The sequence below is a fragment of the Apis cerana genome, linkage group LG15, assembly GCF_029169275.1.
Source record: "Apis cerana isolate GH-2021 linkage group LG15, AcerK_1.0, whole genome shotgun sequence".
Lineage (NCBI taxonomy): Eukaryota > Metazoa > Arthropoda > Insecta > Hymenoptera > Apidae > Apis > Apis cerana.
Genome location: NC_083866.1, coordinates 7,719,619 through 7,742,366, shown reverse-complemented (window position 1 = coordinate 7,742,366; position 22,748 = coordinate 7,719,619). Strand labels below are relative to the sequence as shown.

The 22,748-nt window shown below is 34.9% G+C and overlaps 3 protein-coding genes across 9 annotated transcripts in view; 1 reads left to right on the top strand and 2 right to left on the bottom strand.

Moving 5' to 3' along the window:
• The window catches only part of LOC108000759 (DE-cadherin), a 36,623-nt gene extending 22,007 nt beyond the window's left edge, over nt 1-14,616 (bottom strand). For 2 of the 4 annotated variants that reach the window (XM_062085966.1, XM_017061347.3), the window contains exon 1: nt 14,054-14,616. In XM_062085966.1, coding sequence (XP_061941950.1) covers nt 14,054-14,147 — 94 coding nt within the window. In that variant the 5' untranslated portion in view covers nt 14,148-14,616. Of the gene's footprint in view, nt 1-1,184; nt 1,327-3,389; nt 5,225-14,053 lie in introns of those variants that run through there. The other 2 variants (XM_062085967.1, XM_062085968.1) reach the window with 2 other exon arrangements.
• On the top strand, nt 1,364-21,044 carry LOC108000771 (zinc finger protein 845-like). Of its 3 annotated transcripts, XM_062085974.1 has the most exons (4): nt 18,149-18,675; nt 18,762-18,887; nt 18,971-20,655; nt 20,735-21,044. In XM_062085974.1, exons 1-3 carry the CDS (start codon nt 18,523-18,525, stop codon nt 20,630-20,632), a joined length of 1,941 nt encoding a protein of 646 aa, XP_061941958.1. In that variant the 5' UTR covers nt 18,149-18,522; the 3' UTR covers nt 20,633-20,655; nt 20,735-21,044. The 3 variants fall into 3 exon arrangements, with proteins under 3 accessions (XP_016916877.2, XP_061941958.1, XP_016916859.1); XM_017061388.3 differs by lacking the exons at nt 18,149-18,675; nt 20,735-21,044 and adding an exon at nt 1,364-3,052 and having other exon boundaries at nt 18,971-20,710; XM_017061370.3 differs by lacking the exon at nt 20,735-21,044 and having other exon boundaries at nt 18,152-18,675; nt 18,971-20,710.
• Nucleotides 20,699-22,610, bottom strand: LOC108000797 (ornithine aminotransferase, mitochondrial-like). Of its 2 annotated transcripts, XM_062085976.1 has the most exons (6): nt 22,363-22,517; nt 22,032-22,277; nt 21,651-21,955; nt 21,367-21,567; nt 21,048-21,273; nt 20,699-20,968 (listed from the first exon to the last, which is right to left on the bottom strand). In XM_062085976.1, exons 1-6 carry the CDS (start codon nt 22,484-22,486, stop codon nt 20,802-20,804), a joined length of 1,269 nt encoding a protein of 422 aa, XP_061941960.1. In that variant the 5' UTR covers nt 22,487-22,517; the 3' UTR covers nt 20,699-20,801. The 2 variants fall into 2 exon arrangements, with proteins under 2 accessions (XP_061941960.1, XP_061941959.1); XM_062085975.1 differs by having other exon boundaries at nt 22,032-22,610.
• Between the last annotated feature and the right edge of the window lie 138 nt (nt 22,611-22,748).

The following is a 22,748-nucleotide window of genomic DNA, read 5'->3' as shown; positions in this document are numbered from 1 at the left end:
CTTTTCCCTCTCGGCGGTCATTCGATCGACGCGAAACTTCAAATGGCTTTGAATCTCGAAATGCGGTAATTCTCTGATTTTAGCGTACTCAGGCTTTTTAAATACGAACAATTTATCCGATAATTTTTTCCATTTATCTTATTCGACACAAATTTTCATCCTGTTCTATTTTTAAAAAATGAAAACGAGCATTGTTGTGTACATATATATAATTTCCTTGCCGCAGTTCAAATATGGTTTGGTAAAAAGAAAACAAAGAAACTATATACAGAAGAAGAAAAAGAAAGATCCGGTCGATAGGAATCGAGCAACATTCCCTTGTTTCCTGCCTTTTCTTTTCCTAAGAGTACGCGAGAACGTGACTTGTGCGGAAGGGAGTTTTGCCCTTCTCTCCCTACACAAAGTTCGAGCATCGTCGTTTACCCTCGTAAGAGAGACGAGAGGGAGCTTCGACTTTATTCCGCGCATTCGGCTTCTTCGGATTCAATTAGACAGTCAATGATGGCAGAAGAGGAGAGAAACAGGGAGAGAGAAAAAGATACGAAGAACGAAAGTACAGCTGGGTGTTCGGTTCTCGCGCTTGCCCGGCGATCATGCGTATACGCGTGCGCGCACGCACCTCTCGATGCACCGATGATTCATAGACCAAGAATCCACTTTGTTCTATTGCTCGAATCCCTTGTCCCTGCACCAGCCCCTGCAGCAGAGCGCCTCCCGTGTCTGTCGTTGCTTTTGTCGGCTATATACCAATCTATTGCTTTTTCTCTCCGCTATTTCAACATCGACCAGATATCAAAAGGGGCCAGGGATCACACGGAACTTATCTTTCTCCCCCAGGCACCGATCTATCGGGTGTTTATCCCATTCACCAAAGAATCATTCATGCTCTTCGCACGAATTAAATTAACGCGTTCAACGACTGACCGAAAGCCGAAAGTTCTACCGTACGTACAAGAAACAACCAAATCGATAATCGCGAGAAAAATTTTAGCGCACGAAAACGTGGTCGGATATATCGCGATGCTTTGCACGGATGCGTGTAATATAGGAAGGAAAGGAGGTATCGAACCACCTTCGCACGCGAAAGATATTTTTAGACACAGTAATGCACCGTTGTTGCTCAAATTTTCGATTCGAATCTAAAAGCAAAAAATCGATACGGAAGAATATATACTCATATTTACTCGTTATACGCTCGGACATTTCTCGCGGTAATATCGGGAGTCATCCCCACCACTTCTAGAAATCCCCACTTCTTCAAATGCTTGGGCTCAATCCCTCTTCGTCTTTCGCAACTTGTCTTTCTCTATGACTGTCGCGTGGTTGCTGGAAAAAACGAAACGGATCAAGTTTCGTGTCTCTAACGGACACGTATTCGTGCTTGGTTCCGAGTTGTGAACTTCTAACGAATAAATACTGTAAATTCATGAGAAGCTAATCGCGGCAAAAAAAAAAGAAAAAATAGAATGTAAGACAGGATTCGAAATGCATTGTGTTTCGGTTATCGCGCAACAGCTGTGCTTAATAGCTTTCAGCCCCGTGTTCACGTAGGGAGAAAAACATAGACCCGCGTTATTTTCGGCGATGCGTCGGGGATGGATTGTTCGAACGGAAAGATCAAAGCGAGGGGAAGAGAGTATGTACGGTTTGAGTTGATTGCTCCCCTTGCTCGAAGTTTAATCGAAAACGTAGAAATTATAGGATTAAAATCAGAACTATATTCGAGTTAAATGGCAAGAAGGGGCGTCCTTGATTCAGAACGGAAAGGAACGACTTTTCCACGACATTTCCATCCTCGTGACATTCCGTCATCGTTTGCTCCGATACGTATATTTTTAACTGCTCGTTTTTTTTTTTACCAAACTGTCGCAATGCATCACGAATTATCGCTCGATAATAGATCGATAACGCAGATAGATAACGCATTTACAATCTCCGCAGAGATAAAAATATTTTTCAAAAATGAATTTTCCATTTTATCCGCGGAAAAATGTCCGAAGATCTTGGAGATTGAAGAATTTTCCGTAAAAACGAAAGAAACCCAGACTAAGACGGATCCAATTAAAGAGACGCAAGAGCACACTCGGTTAGTTGAAAATCTCGCGTCCTCCTTGAAATCAAAACGACGGTGTATACACAATTATCGCGCGTTCGTTGCCTCCGTTCAACTACGCACAACCCTCCTCTAAAAACATACAATGATTACCATTACAAACGAAACATAATTAATGTTTGCGATAAAGCTCGAACGCTCGTCGAACGGCTCGTGAAAAATTAGAACACGACGGAAAAATAGTAAGTAGTCATTTATTTATGCTGAATCGAGGGGAATAGACGACGTCCATGATTGAGACGCACACACGATACATCGGGTTCGTGTTCACGTTCACCATGTCACCGACACCAACCACGCGATCAGCTGTGCTCGTTCACCCGTCACTGTTCCCGTGACCTCGCTTTCGAGATCACGATATCGAAAAAAACCAATAGTATTTTTTTTTTCTTCCTTTTAAAATCGACAGCTTTACCGTTAAATTCGTTCGAGAAAATGAGAAACGAAATTATTACTCGAATTCTTAGCAATGAACAACAAACACTAGCGCTGCCCTAGTGCTGCCCTCCTTGGTTCAAATAACTTAACTAATATTTCGAAACGTCCGAGAAGTCCGAAACTTTATCACTTTCTCGATACCGTTTTTCTTACGATAAATAAATTAAACTGTTTCAAAATCTGTCAAAGTTTGAACGAGTTTTCTAACTTTATTCGAAACGAAAAGCAACTGTGAACCTCAAATATCGCGACACGTATCTTCTCGGGATGAGAAAAAAATCGAGATAAGATATTTTAAATAGATACGATAAAGAGATATTTTAAATAGATATGATAGAATATAAATATATTTAAAGCAGGGGGTTTATCAGTACTTTGCAAATTATCAATACGAACGTTCTCTAAAAAATAATTTTACATATTGACAATCGAATGCATCTCGAAAAATTGCGAAGAAAGAGTGTTGCTGATCCAGACGGGGATTCAAACGGAATTGAAACGGTGAGTAGTAACGTGATAATGGAAGGAATAACGGCAAGTGACGAATTCCCTCGGTAAACAAAGAAAGTAATATGTAAAAAGCGGGAGCGGGTGCCAATTGGAAAACGGATTGAATGAAATTCAATTAAGGACGGAGGAGGGGGAATTGCTCGACGCGCTAAGGCGTAACGATGAAATCTACACGTTTTCGTGAAATACGCGCTCGTTTCGACAGCGACGTATCGAGGGGATCGTCTCGGTTCGAATGGAAACGGGTAAATTGATCGAGGTGGACGCGTGGCAAGGCAAAGTGTAACGCGCGCGACTCTTAGTCCTGTTCTCAAGGTAATGGAGTTACCTCGCGATTCACAATGGCCTAGGCCCTGGTTTCCGGTGATCGCGTCAGCTCCACGTCCACCCATGTTCTTCGAACAGTGGAGCTGACTGTTGCTCGCTACCTCCTCCACTCCCTCCTCTTCTCCGCTAGCTACTTAGGTTAATGAGTCGGCAGCCAACGTTGGCTAGCGAGAGCAGTCGCGGTTTCCGTCGCGTCTTAGATAGCGCGAGCGCGACAGCTACTAGACACGGGAGAAACGGCCAACCCCTTTTGCTCGAACTCACGGTCCACACCAATCTCCATTACTTTACCTCGTTACCCTGCTCTGCTACCTCCTCCCCCCTCGTATATCTTCTCTGCGTTTCATTCATGTATCTCGATTTTTCTTACGATTTATAATGAGAAGAAAAATACGAAAGAGTTTTTTTTCAACCTGCGAATTTTAACCGGATTTTTTTGCGACTTCTCTTCGATTTTCCTTTCCTTTCCTTAAAATCTCTTAAAATCAGAAAAGGAATCGATGAGAGGATGTACTCTTTTCGATTACAAGTTTGAGAATTGGATATAATATAATCTCTACGGCGATATTAACGAGGTCACGAATGAGGAGGATGGCTCGAAGCAGTACACGGCTCGAAGCCAACAAAAGCGATGCATCGAACGATGCGTTTCTCACGAACAAATGCCCCGAGCCCTTTGTGTACTTCGTTCTCACGTTGCGGCGAGGGACCAAGGGACAATTAAGCGTAACAACTCCCCTTGTAGGAGTCGCGAGGATAGGATACTCGAGCGATGCACACCTCCCTCGACTTTTCATTTTCATCGCTCGAATCCTGTCGAACTTGATGCACGCCACAACCGCGCGCCAAACACATCCGCTCACGATTTTCCTTTACTCCCGATGTATTACTATCGATCGTTCGATCTTGATCGTTCGACGCTAACGCGATTAAGCCCCGATAAACGATGGAAAAGCGTCGGTGACGTTGACGTGATGCGAAGCGAATGTTTTTTCAGGCAGTATTTTAACGCGATACGAGGGCTCTGTTTGACGATCGATATCCGTTACCGAATCGACTCGATGCATAACCTTCGACTGTTTTTTTTCTTTCTTTCTTTTTTTCGAACAGACGAATTCGGAGACGATTCTCGATAAATTTTTGAAGCGAAACTCGTTCGATTTTCGACTTTCTCTTATCCCTCGTTAAAAAATAAAGATGTCTGGTTCAGATATCTCTGTAACCAAAGTAGTTTCGTTCGGATCGCTTTATCCCTATCTCGATTTCATTCGTTATCCGAATCGATTCTTTCGAACGGGGAGGAGGGGCCGCGTATTTCGTGGGATGAGAAGTCGCTTAAAGTCGATAATCTATGCCCCTCGTTTCGCATGGAAACGTCGAGCGAAGGAAAGACAGGTGGGAAGAGGTTCATTTTCTTTATTCGTTCGGACGGAGAATGATGGAGCAGCAGCGCGAGCATCGAGGCGCATTCGAGAATCCGTATGCATAGTACTCGAGAGAGGCCAGAGAAGGAACTCGTACAAGAGCTTAACGATCGTACGCGTGACAAGACCGACAAGAATGTCGGTGACGTCATCGGCCCGCCGCAGGTATACTACGCGAGTATACTAAGCGTGAGTCAACCTCCGAAGCTAACTTCCACGAATCGATCTATTACGCATCCATATTGCTCTCGCTGTTTCGTTATCCGTCTATCTTTCACCAACGCGCGCTTCGGTGTACATGGTAAAGCTATATCCGAGTAATCTATTAATAAATACGGTCGAATCGACCGAACTACGAATAACGGATAAATAGATAAGAATGAAGACGGTTTATTTTATAGGTAAACTCGAAACACGATAAAGATTGAATAATATTACCTGATTCGGAAGATTTATGACGTATGAATACGCTCAGTAATGAAAATTATGCAATATTGACGCATTTTTGGTTAATTATGTTCGATCGTTCTCTGACGCCATATGTAGGAAACTACAAAGATGCGCAGATAGCCGAAATTATGGTCATACTCGAGTTTCGGATTAGATCGGGTTGATTCGGATCACTTCGGGATGAATCGGGTCGGATCGACTTGGATCGCGAAGTCGCATATCCCGAACATTAAATAATACGAAGTTTCGATGTTTCGATCTGAAATTCGAATACTCGTACGTTCATATAAAAATACGCATTAAGAAGTTTCAAAAAATGTTGAAAATATCTTATTTACTTAGAGATAAACGGTGATAATAATAATAAATCTATTATCAAAGACATGTAGATTACACATGTGAATCCAAATACTGATAAATTATCTGGTAAAATCCGATAAACTTTGGAAATTATCTTTCTACGAACGTCAACATCGTGATCAGTGATAACGCGCGAAATTCTCGATAATAACGGTGAAACATTTTTACATATAGGAAACGCAGTCATTGAACCGATAACGTTCGAGAAAGTATTTTACCGGATCGGTTAGCGAGCAACAACGAATATCTAACGGAACTCTGCCTTGCTTTTCTCCCTACCTTGATCGCGACTCGGACATGTCTATACACGATTGTTAGCTGAAACCGTTGCCACGAATATCGATTTACCATTAGCATCTCGAGCAAAGACATGTGTTAAGAAATGTAGAGCTTCGAACTGCAGACGAACGGCTACTGTTACCAAGGATTGTAAAAAAGAGAAAGCTTGTAGCCACTTGAAAAGGGCCACAAATTATACTCTTCCCTGTTCTGCGTGCGCAGATCAGAAGGCCAACGATGCTCCGATTTTTTTCTCAACATTCTTGGACGACTCGTCAACGCGCACATATGTCAAAGAGATACATTTAACGAATGGTTTTATTTAATTTACCTTTCTTTATCCAATCTTTCCCTCCTTTATTCTACGTACATTCACATACACGCATCATTGTTACTGAATGGACATCTGGTTCCTTCCTCCTTCGTGAATACTTATTTTAAACGAGACATCTAAAAATAATCCGACGCCTGTTTCTTTTTTCCATCCACTTTAAATAGCTTTCGGAGATTAAATCCTTCCGTATCGTAACCTTCCTTTTTAACCTATCTCCCCTTCTTCTTTGGGTTTTATTCGTACAACGAGTTGCAAACTATAGCAGTAAGTAAACCGAAAGAAATAAGAGAGGAGATTTAAGCTTGGAGGAACGTCGCATTAAAAAGTGCCAGAGAAAATATTGAATAGCCATGGAGCAAGTTCGTTAGAGGTGCGAGCCACGTCTACGTTCTAAACACGAGGTACGTGCTTGCACGTACGAACAGAAACATTTGGAGAAACGAACAACGATACCGGCGTGAGTTTGCACGCTCGCGACCAAAAGGAGAAAAAAAGCGCCGATGCGAAAGACGACCAAAAAATTATTTCTTTCACGATACGAAATTACAATAAGATTTTAAGATTTTTTTTTGCTTAATCGTGGCATTTTTATATATTTTTTTAGAAAAGCCGAAATAGCTTTCAGTTCGAAACAAGTTTACTTCGATAATAATGTTCATATGATGATTATGAGGAGAGAGAGAAAGAGAAGAAGAAAAAGAAGAAACAAAGATCGGAAAAATTACATTTGATCAAGAGAAACAAATATAAGTTTGAAAAAATTCGTGACACCTGTTAACCGTCGCTACGATGTTATAGCGACGATAAAAAAAATTCGATGTCTTTTCCACCCGCTAAATCCTATCTCCTCTCTTTTTTAAAATTGCTTGGAAAACGCGAGAAAAATAACTTGCATATCCTGTCGCCAACACGAATCTTATTTAAAATTTTTATAGCTTCTATTTGCCACACATATTGTATACTTTTAATCTTTACATACTCGAGGTTTGATATACGCAACACGATACTTTATTTGATTGATAAAAAGCATTTATTTATTTTATAATATAATTCAAATCGTTCGAAATTAATTTAATATATACGTTATTGTGTATTATGTATACATTATCTGACAGTGTCAGATAGAATTCACATCGTTTCGACGAATAGATTAGTTCTTTTTAAATGATATCGCAAAATGAAACACGCGGTTTTTCCACGGAAATCGAATGATGACGCAAACGCGATGGCGCCATCATCAGCGACAAGAGCAATTTCAAACGCATCGATGAATCGTATTCGCTTTCCTGGATTAGTCATCCTGCAATCGAGAGGACAGGAAATTCGTTCGCCTTGACTGTCGAAAAGAAATGAGACCTCGAAAAGCGCGACTCACGAACATCATACTACGACAGCTTATAATCGTCCCTTTCGCTTTGTATACAGAAACGACCAGAATAATAGTCTCACGAAGTACCAAGCATATAAGAAAGACGAGTCAAAGCAATGTTACCACGGTTGTTTACGAAACACATATTCAACATTTTATCGAAAAAAAACGCACGCATCATTTGCTTTTTAATGTTTCATCGAAATATGTTTCACAACGAAACGATATCAAGATTGATATATACTAGGGAATTTTTACTCGATCGATAATTCGAGTCCAAGAAGAGTTCGTTTCCGAACGATAATTCATTTAAGTCCAATGTTCGATTTCGATTTATTCGAGGGGTAACGCGTAAATATTGATTCGTCGGAAGCGAAAATACGGGAAAAGGGGGAACCCTTCTCACTTGCTGACATATATAAAACAACGGATAAATTCGCCCGTGAAGATTTCATCCCAAGCGAGTTACATTCTACGGTAACCGCATATCCTGTACAACCGGCTTTTTCATCATCTCCTTTTCTTCTTCTCTCTGCATGCGACACTTACTATCCGCGCGATACAAACATGCCTTCCTCGTAGAGAACCGTATAATTCTCTCCGCTGTTGCCAGCACAGGGACTCGTTCGTTCTCAACGAACGTCTTTCGAACGAACGTAAAATGGTTCACGGGGACGAACGGAACAAACCATCAGTGGTAAACGCGTGGAAACGATGCACGCTTGATTTCTCTATACGTACAAAGGTATCAAAATAATACAGGCGAGCTTTGAAACTAATTGAAATGAAATAAGAGGAATCAAAGACAATAGAAGAGTATGCAAATGGACGAAGAAAAATTGGAAGGCGCGTGTAAGGCGATGGGAGAAGGAGAAAGATAGTGGCAACGTTGCTCACCGTTCACTTCGGCCGCGTCACCTTACATTTCTACTTGCACCGTTCTCTCTGCTCTTTGACTTGACAGAATACTACACGATGCCCACTTGGTCCGCGAGCGTACTACGAATCTACGTCATCGCGAGCTGACCTTCCGCTTACTTTCGAACGCACCAATATATATATATATATATAGCGTATCTCGAGTAGGACATAATGCTCGCCATTTTCTAAATCTGCTTTCATCAATCTATTTATAATATAATCAACAATCAAACGTCGATGTCCTTTTTATTTCGTTTAGATTATTTACTTCGTTTGGTTACGAGTGCACCTATTAAAAATACGATAACAAATAACATTCAAAATACTTTTCTTCTTGCAATCTACGATGTATTTATTATACATTAAAGCTTTTTTATTACGCTATTCGTTGTGCTATATATTACAAAATGAGGATGACACCTCTGGTAAAAAAGATTTAAATTTTCTGAACGGCCTCAAAAGAAAAGGAGAGAAAAAAGTTGAAAACGAACAAGAGGAAGCGCAAGAGCGTAAGATGTGGGAATTCTGCATAGGCAAGCGATACTCATGGTTAGGCATCGAGTAAGACGAGAACGTCGAGTGGGCCTCATCGAATACTCCTACGACGGCGAATCGTTACGTTATAGCGAGTGCAACGTTCTTGATATTGGGAATCTGCCGCTTTTGCTATGATGTTTTTCATCTTTTTTAATCGCGATTAATCCGTGTGATTTGAAAGCGAACGCAAAATTCTAAACAGAAGAGAGATCGTATCGCATTAAAAGCACAAAGCACTCTTCAAATCTCGGAGTGTTTTCATATAAAAAAAAAACTTTCTTATCTCATTGCAATTTTTTCTCTTTCTTGTTACGAAACTTTTACCTCACTCCTTTTATATTTACGACCATCAACTCGTGGCTAAATATAATAAGCTACATAATAAGATGCCGCTAGATGTACTTTCTGATACGATAAATTAGCAACTGGAATTTGGTTTTCCTACTCATTAAACGCAAGATACAGGGTTATACAATATATCGCGGAAAACTCACTATACCAGAATACAAAAGGTCATCTAAGCGAGCCGAGTAATGGATCTGCTAATTGTAAGCAGAGAGGAACCTGATGCAGCGCTCTAGACACGACACGAAAACGTTAGCCAGAATTACGATGCTCGACACGTTCAGTAGCGGTGCAACATACACTCACTCAATCGTCACCCGTATATGGTCAATATCTAATCAATCGGGATACAGAAAAATTAAAAATAATAAACGAATTATCTATATTTCTGATTCGTAATTTTTTCCAAGATTTCTAAAGAAAGAGAGATATAAAGCGACGATGTAACATTTTTCGAATCGTAATTTATATCGCGGGTATAGTAAAAGTAACTCGAATTTGTGAATAGCTTTTAATCAAAATCACTTGATATGCATTTCCTTGGACGAATTTCTGAAACGTGAAAACGAAAAAAAGAAACGAGATGATTCAACGTCATTGCCAACTATTCGTTTTACAAATTCTCTGATCGTAATCTTTCCTTCGAATTTAATTGAAATTTTTTACTGCGAACCGATACAAGTTATTAAGTCGAGTTATTAAGTCGATTAAGTCGAGTCAACGCGATCAATTTTTTTTTTTGCAACTTTTTATTTTCTTTCCTCGCTAACAATAATAATAATAAATAACGGAAAAAAGATAATTTTATCTCGAATTAATATTTGAATGATAGAAAAACAATTGATAACGAAGACAAAATTTTGTTGGAGACAATTTTCCAAAATAAATCTAAATCAAAAGAAGAAAAAAAAATTCGCGATTTTAATTGTAACTTGGCTATCGCTACGGCTTTAGTTATCTCGCAAATAGAGATCAATTATCCAACTATGTGTGTGATATCGATAAGCTCGTATCGATCGAAACGAATTTACGAGTGTAGAATATCGCGAGTGGATTTAATATATTTCTTTTCTTTTCCAACTTTGCTTCGTGGAGAAGAGAAGCGAGAGAGAAATCAGACGAATGATAACGGCGATATAATATTGTTTCGTCGATAAACTGAAGACGAGAAACTGAAAAGGATCGATCATTCAAATGGAGAAATGAAAACGAGGCACGCGGGCCGAAAATCTGCACGCGAATCACATCTTGCTTGCATGCGCGTGTCACGAATCACGCTCATCACGGACAACTGTCAGTCGATGTCCGAACGATTTTCAAATGCAAATGTATTTCGCTTCACGAATGAACGTCACCATCATTTTAGAGCGGTCCTGACGGACGGTCGCCACCCATCCACCACGATTCTAAACATGATAGCCCATACCGCTAAATCCACCCAATTAGAATAAATTCACCAATAATAATATCGGGTGACGCGTGAATTAATATAATCTTCTCGCCACGATCGTTCTATCATTTTATTCTGTTCTATTAAATTAATTGATCCTTGATTAATTGCAATGTAATTAGCGCGAAAAAAATAAGATCAAATTGTCGACATATCGATCAGGAATCGAACGTTTATCCTCATCTTTGTAAAGCAACGCGGCGTGCCCGCCATTTTCAAGCATATCATGCCTCGAGACTTGTTGGATCGACACTCAAATGGAGAAGACGCACCAGAAAGAAAGTTTGAAGAATGACGAAGAGCAAAACGATGAAATAGGAAACGAAACTTTTCGAGAAAACTCGAAACTCCGATACCGAATTTACGAATTTTTCGAATCTTTTTTTTACTTTAGCTACCATCGAATATCGTTTCGCATAAATTTTTTAACCAAATGACGATAAAATGAAATAATTTCCATGATTTGTTTCAATTTTATCGCAGATTTTCTATCGATATCTTATCGAAAGATGGTTGATATTTAGTTCAATTAGTAACTGTTCCAAGTAATTAATTTAATAATTTTTTATAGAGTATATCGAATAGAGTGAGAAAAACAAGATACGGAAATCATTTAACAAAAAAATTCCTTGTAAATTCATGATTCAAAGATTCGTCGAAAAGCTGCAAAGGATGATCGTTTAAGCACGTTGGTTCTTTGTACAAGCTGTGCACACCTACGAGTAAACGGCCGGCGACCCCGACACCATCGCTCTTTGTCCTCCCGATTCTCTCTCTTTCCTTCTAACCATGATCCTGCTTCTTTCTATCTCTCACGAACCTCCTTGTTCCTCCCTATATCTTTATTGTTCCTCGTATGCCACACGGCGTACCGGTCTTTTCTTCGTCAATCACGTTCCACGTCCTTCCAACTTATTTTTCTTTCATTCTTCGTTTTTCCTTTACTCTATATATATTTCCAAAAAATCTAGATCCTCTTATGTATTTGGCGACCGAAAACGGAATCGTCCAATTTAAGTAATCGAATCAGGACAAAGAAATCTTTAGAAATATAATCCCGATGCACGACAGATTGTCACCGATAGGCTCATCGTTGAAAAAATCGAATCGTTATATTGAGTCAAATTCTTTGCCAATATATATTGCTGAATATATTTCGCCTCCTTTCTTTTCCTTTCGAGGATCGTTAATTTTCAATGAATTTCTAAACAAGAATACAAATACACAACATATTCAAAATTCATTTAATTTATCAGACAAGCTTATAAAGGAGCGATAGTTGAACGCGAGCTTTTTGTTATATAATATTGACCCACTTCAGAGGATTCCTATGAAAACAAAATAAGGAAACTACGTTCTTCGAAATACTCTTTTTTACGTAGACTTCCTTGGGAGGGAAATAAATAGGATTGAATGGAATATATACATGTATAATAAATTTTACTTTTGTATATACTTTTTTCAAATGAAAATTGTATTGTTTCGACAGAATTGCAATCATAATAATCATAATATAATAACAATAATAATAAATAAACGCAAAAATAAATAAAAATCCATGTTTCAAACATAAAAATACGAAAATCATGTATATATAAATAGTTTATATCAATAATCTACGAATCGATTGCTGAGTCGACATTTTATATAATTTGAATCAATTTGTTTACATTGGTTTACGATTCATAAAAATTTTTTTTTGATTTGAAAATCTCGAATAACAAGAAGAAAAAAGAAAAAGGAAAAAAAAAGGAAAGGGGAAAAAAAAGAAAAGAGAAGCCATACTGCATAGCTCGCACGACGATACTGATGTTTCTGTTGTACAGCTAAAGCTGCATTCTTATGTGAGAAGGAAAAGAACAGAAACGTTAGAATGAGAAAGTGTGGGGGAGGAGAAGAAGGGAATTGACGAAAGGGGAAGGAGACGAGAACGAGAGGAAGTTAAGAGGAGAAGAAAGAGTAAGGGAGGGAAAAATCCGAGGAATGTACCAAGAGAGCACTTTGAAATCGGTTGCCAGTGGTTTAAGATTACGCCGAGTAAGGTTCCTCGAAGGCCTCTCTCGAATCTCTCCTCAAACCGAATCCTTATGCGGCCGACTCGGCGAAATGGAACGCGACCCTGATTGCAACTCCATATTTATATCTAAACGAAATTCACCTCAATTAAATCTAAAAAAATAACATGTTTCTTTCAATCTGTTGATCATCAACAAAAAGGATTTTCATTCTGTTTTATTTCTTCTTTTTTCAATTATATTTCTCCACTCTGTTAAGATGTGCGATAATATCGATATAAATTTAAGTTCAAAAACTATTTTTTCCTTTAAATTCTACTTCCTGTTATTTATCGCAATTATTCAATTTATTAAATGATTAATTTTTAAATTATAATATATTTTTTAAGACAAATAATATTCATCTATTAATAATCATATCCATTAATTAAAATGAAAGAAAAGAAAAAGGAATGAATATATAAAAATTTCTATATTTAAAAGTACTTTCTGGTCAACCACCTCTTTATCGAATTATTGTTTCGAATGTAACTTCGTTCTCTCGATTTTCTCAGGGTACGCATTTCGTATCGCACGACACGATACCTTGCTATCCGATATCTCCTACCAAGAAAAACAGAGCCCCGCTACTGGTTTTGCGTTACGAAAGTAGAAAGAAGACATGGTTTGTGTGATCAATGCAAACCAATGACCATTTTATCGGATTCTCAAGTTATTTCTTCGTTGACTGAATTTGCTAATACGTTTAAGGAACTAAAAAAATAGACAAAATAGAAATATATATATCTACATATATTCAATCAATTTTTGTTTTATGCTTCAAAATTATCAATCGATATATTAGCAAATTAATAACTGAAAGAAAAAGAACAAGAAAAAACAAAAAAATTTTTGTATGATAAATTACATTCGATTCGTATAATGTTGGAAAATCTTTCGAGACTATACTTATGAACGCGGCCTAAGGCCCCAGTTTATCCCACCATCGTTGCATAGTTGGCTTCGCGACGTACTACGAACAATCGCGCATGCGCGGCAGAACAAAACGTTATAAACATACGCATCGTTCTCATTCTCTCGCACACGCGAGTACTACACTACAAACGTATAAGTACACATGCATGTATACACAGGTAGAAAAGCATCACGATAATAGCCTTTGAAAGACACGATCCACTCACCGAGAGTTCCACAAAGAAGCAGAAACGACAGCAAAAAATACTGAGGCCTCGCCCAGGTCCGTATAATGTGGTTGCTAGTAAGTTTTCGCGACATGTTTCTTTTCTTGCCCTTGTTATTCTTTTCTTTCCGGCTGGATGTTCTAACCGAAGCAACCACGTTGTTGCTTCTTTTTCCTTATATTATTTCGCAGGTTCGCCTGAATTTCTTTTCTTGGATCAATCCAAATACCAACTTTCAACGATTGTTAAAGTACATCATCACCAGTGCACATGGTTCTCATGATTTCTTTTCTCTTTTTCTTCTTCAAATTTTTTTGTTTAACACGATAAATAAAACACCCGTTACACACTGCACTTAAAAGGACTATTCCTTAGAACCGAGGACGAAGCAAACGCTACCCTCGAAAGACCGACGCCACAGAAACGCGCCTACCCGACTGAACGACGAGGACGCGCGATTCGTTCGCGGTACCCTGTGCTTTCTCGTTGCCTGCGTGCTTGCCTGCCTTGCTTACTTGCTTGCCTGTTCGCCTGTCCCGAATACCCTCCCTACCGTCTCTCTCCTCACGCTATTCTTCCCTTCTCCATGTTCTCCCCGCTCCTCTAGCCCCACATTACCAATCCCGTCACCAGCATCAAACAGTATTCCCCCACTACTACTACTACTTGTTGCTTATCCGTTTCAGGGACGGATAGTTAATATATTGAGCCTCGGGTTTTAACTTCCATTATTTTATCTAATGATTCATTTTTATTTATATATATTTATTAAAATTATTATTTCCTAAATCATTCTTATTATGAAAAATTTAATTATTCACGGGAAGAGTATAACTTTTTTTATAATTTGTATTGTATGTTATATAAATTACAAGCTTTTCATATGAATTATATTCGATATATGTAAGAATATTCATGTTTTGTGAATGTTTATTTTCTTTATCTCTTTTACATTTTTTTTCTTTCATTTCTAATTTTAGTTTTGTTATTTTTTATGTGCTCTTCGCATTCTTTTGATGAAAATTAGATTTTTAGAAATTTAAAATAATATATTTAACAATTATACCATAGAATTATCACGTTATTTTCTGTCTAAATTAATGTGATTGATCAATAATTGAATATGTAGAAAAAACTATAAAGTGAAATCATATATAAAGTAGTTCTACAGTTATCTACCTGTTGCCGCAAGCGTAGCTACTAATAGACATTCTGCAATATAAAACAACAAGAAACAAAAATAAAAATCGATAAAAAATAGACAATATTAAATGAAATCACTATAATAGATAAATCATTATAATAGTTATATCATTATAAATATTTAATATATAATAGTATATAATAGTTAAATCATTATAAATATTTTCGAATATGAGCATAATGAAAATTGTAGGTTTTCGAGAATATATTAAAAATTTCAGTTTCATTAAGTTTTGAAAAAATTTAACGCAAAAATTTATTATTTTTATATTTTTTCAAATATTTACATTGCAATGTTTAATTTTGTTTCTTTTATATTTTAAATTATTCTTATATTTTAGATATAAAAATGAAATTAATTGTGCAATGAAGTTTTAACGAAGAGCTTAATATAATCGATATTTTTTTTATCTGTTTTGTAATATACATTATACCGATAATAGTTGCAATGTTGATTTTTGCGGATTATTGTAAAAATATGACATCCAAAATATTTTTATTTTATATATATTTCAATATTATATAAAATTACGAAAACAATTAAAAATTTAAAATATTTAAGTACAAACTTGTCGCGAATATAATTTATTTTCTTCTGATATAATAATATCAATTATTACAATCTGAAAAAAATAATTGTGTTTTTGATTGAATAATATGAGAATGACCTGAATCATCGTTCGAATATCAATAATAAGTTTTTTTTCTTGTTCTTTATAATGTCTCTATAATGCATAAATACTTACATAATTATTATCTTTTAATCTCTATTAATTGTTAGCTATTTATATTTTACAATATCTAATCAATATTTCGGATCACAAAAAATAATTTTTAAAAAAATTTTAAGAGTATTCTCGAATGTATCTATTATAAAGCCACACCTTTTCGCATTATGAGCAATAAAATAAACTGGAAGAATTCATTCGATTCTAACCTGAAAATAAATTGAACTTAATGTAAGTATAATACATTATACAAACGCATATAGATATTTAACTCACGTATAACGATCAACTATACATCTTTGCTTATGAATAACGTATTTGAAGGTGAAAAAGAACACAACTTTTGTTGAGATATATTTCGCATCTGTTATCAAAGAATAATTTGATGATAATCAGTTTAGTTTAATTCTTGTTATATTCGGAATAGATGACAATATTGATTTATATATCTACAGAGAAATATAGAATTTTAAATTTAAATCTTTGAAAAATATATATCTCTTTTATATTTGAAAGATTAATAGATCATGATCATTCGCGTAATACTTAATATGTGCGATTTATTAATAATATAGATTATTTTTCAATTAATCGAAAAACATTAAATATTGCATAAGTACTATATACAAATGTTATCAAGCATAATAACGTAAAACCTATTGTTAATCGTATATTCAAAGAAATAATTAAAATAAAAGAAAATTTTTCTTTTTTTAAATGAAATACCATGAAAGTTCTTCAGTTGCACATTGTGTTGTACAGGTTATTTTTTTAAATCGGCGAAAAAAAAAAAATAATTTGTAATACTAGATCAACCAAAGATTCAAATTAATCGAATTCGGACATAGGGCTGTCATGAAATTCTGGAATCTATAATTATAGTTGCTAATTGGACTGTTCCCGATCCTGTTTCCCATCTATCTATACAAACTTGTTCAATTCGAAATACTTTGTTCTCTGGTTACATTTGTTTCTTGATAAAATTTCGAATTTTATTTCTTGTAAAAAAATTCAAATATAAAGAATTAGAAAAAGTAATCATTAATAAATCCTGTTGCCATTACGGCCGTAATAAATTAATTATAAGAACTATATCAATTTGTTTTACTTTAATTTGTATCTAGTTTCTTTTTCGTCGAATCTAGTTCTTTTTTTTAATTTCTTTTCTATTTCATAATAATATAGATTCTCAAAGAAGAATTTCACATACAGATTCAAATTTGATTCAAGATTAAAACTAACTTTTATTATATATATCTATATATATGTATAAGTAAAATATAAAATAGATGATTATATGTCGAGTTGCATTTGACTGTATCATAAAATTTCTCTGATCATATTGCATGGCGACAGTCTGCTATTTATTTAATCGCCCATATTTTATCGATGGTAATATTATTTATCGAATTTCTATCACGCCAATATAGGTAATTAAATCGCGCGTTTCATTAACGATAGAATTAATGGACGAGGATTGAAATCATCCCAGAAGGGGAAAGGGGAACAGAGAAAGGATAATCCAGAAAGCAAATTACAGAAATATTTGTAACAATTCTAATTGTTGAATCTAATTGTTAAATCTGTTAATGTACTTTTTCATGACAATATTGTTTTGTAAAGATATAATAAATGTAGTTAAAATCATGTAGCAAATTCATTAAAAGAATTTTTTATGAGCACAAACAACAGATGATTATGATTAATCTATATATTATAGATTATGTTATATTATGTCTATATATGTCTATATTATAGATTATGATTAATCTATAAAAATTCTTTTATTTTATAAAACATATACATAGCTTTACGAATGAATGAATAAATATAAAAATGAAATATTAGATTTTTGTACAACAACGACAATGTTGAATATAGTTTACTAGTTGTGCATTCACTATTGATATATTTCATTGATCGTTTTAGACAGTTTTGAATGGAAATTGTACACAGTGTGTACAATCGATCGTGCGTCATTTTCTTTTCTATCAACTTTTTAGACGACTGTCTACTTGAGTTTCCATGCAATTGCATCATCGTATATGTATACATTTATCTGCATATTTACTATTTATTTCTTGTATAAGAAACTATTGATTGTAAATAAATAATATAAATCTTATAAAATAAATAAATAAATATTATTAAAAAATTGTATCTTTATGTTATATTTATTATTTTTATTATTTTATTTTCTTTCGTTTTTATTTTCTTTTTCATTTGTAACCGGTATCTATATTTTCCAAGTTGCATCAATTTAAAATTCGCAATTCGTAAGATAATCACAAGATGGATCAAAGATGAAAACCGAAAAAAATAGAAGGAAATTGATGACTTTGATCGTTTAGCGACATCTATTATTAGTAATATTTATTATAAAGAAATTTAATGAAAACAAGTTTGATTATGGCGACATCTATGATTTATTGAATTAACAAAAAGATGGCGCAACTTGTAAATGTCAAAACAAAATGTTAACCTATCAATCGAGACAGTTTTGTGTCAACTTTTGAGGTTACTTGTCAAATTATAACAATGTTTATCGTTACGAAAGAAATTGACAGCGAAAACATCGGTAAATTATGCCGTACATGTTTAAGAGAAGATGGTGACAAAATGGTTTGTTTATTCGTGGGACCGGCTGAATCATCCCTTGCTGCGAAATTACGGTCTCTTTCATGTCTCGAAGTAACAAATATTTTTATCGAATTCATAATTTTTTTCATCATTAAAAGAAGAATTATTTTTCATCATTAAAATTTGTATTTTATTAGGTTTGGCAGGGAGATGGCCTTCCAGAAAAAATGTGTAATCGTTGTGTAACAAGAGCAGAATCTGCCCTATTATATAGAGAACAATGTCGTGCAGCAGATAGAGCATTAAGACAAGCTCTTTTAAAGGTAATAATATATGTATATATATTATTGAATTTTAAAAAGAAATTTTAATTTTTGAAATATAAATATATTATGAATACTTATAGGTTTCTGGTTTGACTTCGTATGCAACAGTATCTAGTTATAAATTATATCAACATAATCAAAATTTTGCATCTATTCAAAATTCCCATAAAACTTTGAAATGTATAGACTGTGGAGCAATATATACAAATTATCAGGAATTCTGTGCTCATAGTAGATCACATTTGCCCTTTGTTCAAGACGATATACCTATGCAACATATGCATATAGTAGAATCGCAAAATTCATATTTAAATTTTAACTTTGGTCATCTGAGTTCCAATTGTTTAACTAATGAAAATCTTCAGCATACACAATCATCTTCATTGATTAGATCAAATATGATGCAAATGATTCCAATAAATGAAAATCCTAGTCGTGCAGCTTGTGCTCTACATTGTTCCTTATGTAATCGCACATTTACTAATAGAACTCAATTAATAAGTCATAGTATTACTCACAACTCGGAAAATATAGAAGTACCTTGTGATAATGAAAATATAGATATCTGTGAAAATTCTAATCAAATTCCGCAAAATTTAAGTTACGAAAGATCAATTAATTCCGTTGGAAATTCTATTCAGAATTTATCTTATCACAGGTCTACAACGAATGATAACAACGAAATGCAAAATTTAGGTTTTCCCGAAAATATGGATTTAGGAGACGAGGTTCGAGAGGGTAGCCCGCAACGGATACGAAATGCCGCAATTCCTGATTCAGAAAGTTATAATATAACTGATTATCGTGCAATAAGATTTGCGAAAAGTCTCGAACGTATTGACAATAGGGAAAATATCAATAGATATCAATCATGCTCTTCAAATTTGAATTATAATAAACAACAAATCGAAAACGAGCAACATTCAGAAAATTTACAACATATACAAATAAAAAAATACAAATGCGAAGTTTGCTCTAAATATTTTTCGCAAAAATCGAAATTGTTAACGCATCAATTATCACACTCTGGTCAGCAACCTTTCAAATGTTCTAATTGCGAGAAAGGATATTCGTCGAAGAGTAAATTAAATGCGCATATGCGATTACACACGAAAATTAATGTACATCCATGTAAAATATGTGATAAAATATTTTCGTATCCATCTTATTTACAGGAACATTTAAAAACACATAAAGAGACTAGCAATAGCGATATGAGAATCGAAGAAAATAAAACTTTTGAATGTATCAGTTGTAAGAAGAAATTCCGTCTATTGAAAAATCTTAAAGCTCACGAACGACTTCATACTGGCAAAGATTTGATGCGATGTGAAATATGTGATAAAACGTTTAGTCGTAATTACAACTTAAAGATCCATTTACGAACGCACAAAACGACGAGACCGCATAAGTGTGAATATTGCAATAAATGTTTCGTTCAGAAAGGTAACCTTGCGGAACACATAAGAATTCATACAAAAGTAAAACCTTTTGAATGTAAAATATGTGGGAAGCATTTCTCACAGTCGAGTCACTTGAAAAGTCACGAGGCTTCCCATACAACTGTTAGGCAACATCAATGTCGATTGTGTGGAAAACGATTTAAATTAGCTAATCATTTGAAGAGACATTTGATTTTACATAATGGTGCAAAGTCATACAAATGTCATCAATGTAATCAATTGTTTTCACAAGCATTTAGTCTTACGAGACATTTGAAAAGACACGATTCTCACGGTTAATTACATGTAAATATGATTTATATGTATGTATATCACCTTATAAATATATAATTCTGCATAAATATATTTTTATAATCTTTTAATCGTTAATTTTCTTCATAGATTTTCGAATAAGAATTTTTAAAGTTTCAAGAAGTTTGATATTTATACTCTAAAAATAAAGGTAAGTTCATTTATAATTTCTAAGGACGGTAGTCATTATATTGAGACCTTCTTCGAGTTGTTCTTTTGTTATTATGAGCGGAGGTGATATCCTTAATATTTGTCCATGAGCGGGTCTCGTTAATAAACCTGCTTCTTTCAATTTCAAACAAATATCCCAGCCTTTAGCAAAGTCTGCAAAATATATTTGAAAAAGAAAATAGTAAAATAGATATATAATATTTTAAATATATAGATTTAATAAATTAAATACCTTTGTTAATTACCAAGCCACCCAATAAACCACGACCTCGAAATTCTGTCGCTATATCTTTCGGAAGTTTTTCTAATGTTTTACGAACAATTTCACCAAGTTTTCTCGCATTTTCTGCAAGATTTTCTTCTTCCAAAATCTTAACTGCCTCTACGGCCACTCTATTACCAAGTGGACTTCCACCGAATGTACTACCGTGAGTGCCAGTTTCCAAGCATAACATTATCTAAAATAATCGAAATAAATAAAATTAAAAATTTTTATTTTCAGTTAGATTAATATATTTATAATAATTATGCTAATACATGATTATTCTTACGTGATCATCCGCCAAAATACCAGAAACAGGATACATTCCTCCAGACAATGCTTTTCCCAATATGAGAATATCTGGTCTTTCATTTTCATGATCTACTGCTAATCGTTTACCTGTCCTACATAAACCAGTTTGAATTTCGTCTGCGATCCATAATATATTGTATTTAGTGCACAATTTTCGTACACCTTTCAAATAACCATCCTAACAAATAATAATAATATTTTGAAAAACTTTTATTATTTTATATATATACATGCGTTTCATAAAATATGAAAATAACTCACATCAGGTATTATGACGCCAGCTTCTCCTTGAATTGGTTCCATCATGAACGCGCAAACTGTTTGATCTTGCTGGAATTTTTTCTCTAAAGCGTCAAGATCGTTGTATGGTACTTTATCAAAACGAGGAACGTAAGGTCCAAAGTCGGTGTAACAATTTGGATCTGTGGATGCGGACAACGCAGCTATTGAACGACCCCAAAAATTGCCTTTCGCAAAGACAACGGTTGCCTGATCCGTAGGTATCTTTTTAACTCTGTAAGCCCAACGTCTAGCTACTTTGATAGCGGTATCTCCTGCTTCAACTCCTGAAAACATAAATCCATATATTTTCATCTTTTTTATCTTTTTTTTGTTATTAATCTTTTCTTTTTTATTTCATACCGGTATTCATCGGCAAAAATCTATCCCATCCTAAAAGTTTGGTCAAATATTCTCCTAATGCACCATGAGGTTCCGAATAAAAAGCTCTGGATGTATGAGTAAGCTTTTCCACTTGTTCTTTCATTATTTTTACTAAGCGTGGATGACAGTGACCTTGACTAACAGTTGAAAAACCTGCCAGAAAATCGAGGTACCGTTTTCCTTCGACATCCCACAAATGAACACCTTCACCTTTACTGAGAACTACTGGAAGTGGTTTGAAATGTACACCGCCATATTTATTGTCACGTTCGATCAACTCTTGCGTATTCAAAGATCTTTTAAAGTTCACCTCTTTGGTTAAACCGAAGATTCGTAATCTCATAGACGAGTTCATTTTGACAATATTCAAATGATTCATAAAGACTCGTTAAGATAGAGATTCTATTCTCACTGCATTCAATTTCGAAGTCCATCTTGCATTTATATCAAGTTGAAGAGAAAAAGTAGGGGAATTGTATACTTGTTATCTATACAAGATATAATTTGATATTGTCTTTTGGATTTAAAATAAGTGCCGATGATATAGCTGAAGAATCTTGTATCTGATAATAAAGTAATGGGAAACATTGTTTATTACAGCACCAACATATTAAATCAAACGAAAAACTACAAACAGTTATATCATAATAATCTGATCTGAAACATTACAAGCATCATTTATTTTTCTTATTCGTT

Excerpts from the sequence above, each read along its gene's own strand:
- LOC108000771 (XM_062085974.1), top strand. The coding sequence starts at position 18,523 with ATGTTTATCGTTACGAAAGAAATTGACAGCGAAAACATCGGTAAATTA. Across the intron at positions 18,676-18,761 it reads GGTCTCTTTCATGTCTCGAA|GTTTGGCAGGGAGATGGCCT; the intron begins GTAACAAATATT and ends GTATTTTATTAG. Across the intron at positions 18,888-18,970 it reads TAAGACAAGCTCTTTTAAAG|GTTTCTGGTTTGACTTCGTA; the intron begins GTAATAATATAT and ends GAATACTTATAG.
- LOC108000797 (XM_062085975.1), bottom strand. The coding sequence starts at position 22,431 with ATGAATCATTTGAATATTGTCAAAATGAACTCGTCTATGAGATTACGA. Across the intron at positions 21,568-21,650 it reads CTGGCGTCATAATACCTGAT|GATGGTTATTTGAAAGGTGT; the intron begins GTGAGTTATTTT and ends ATTATTTGTTAG. Across the intron at positions 21,274-21,366 it reads GTATTTTGGCGGATGATCAC|ATAATGTTATGCTTGGAAAC; the intron begins GTAAGAATAATC and ends CGATTATTTTAG.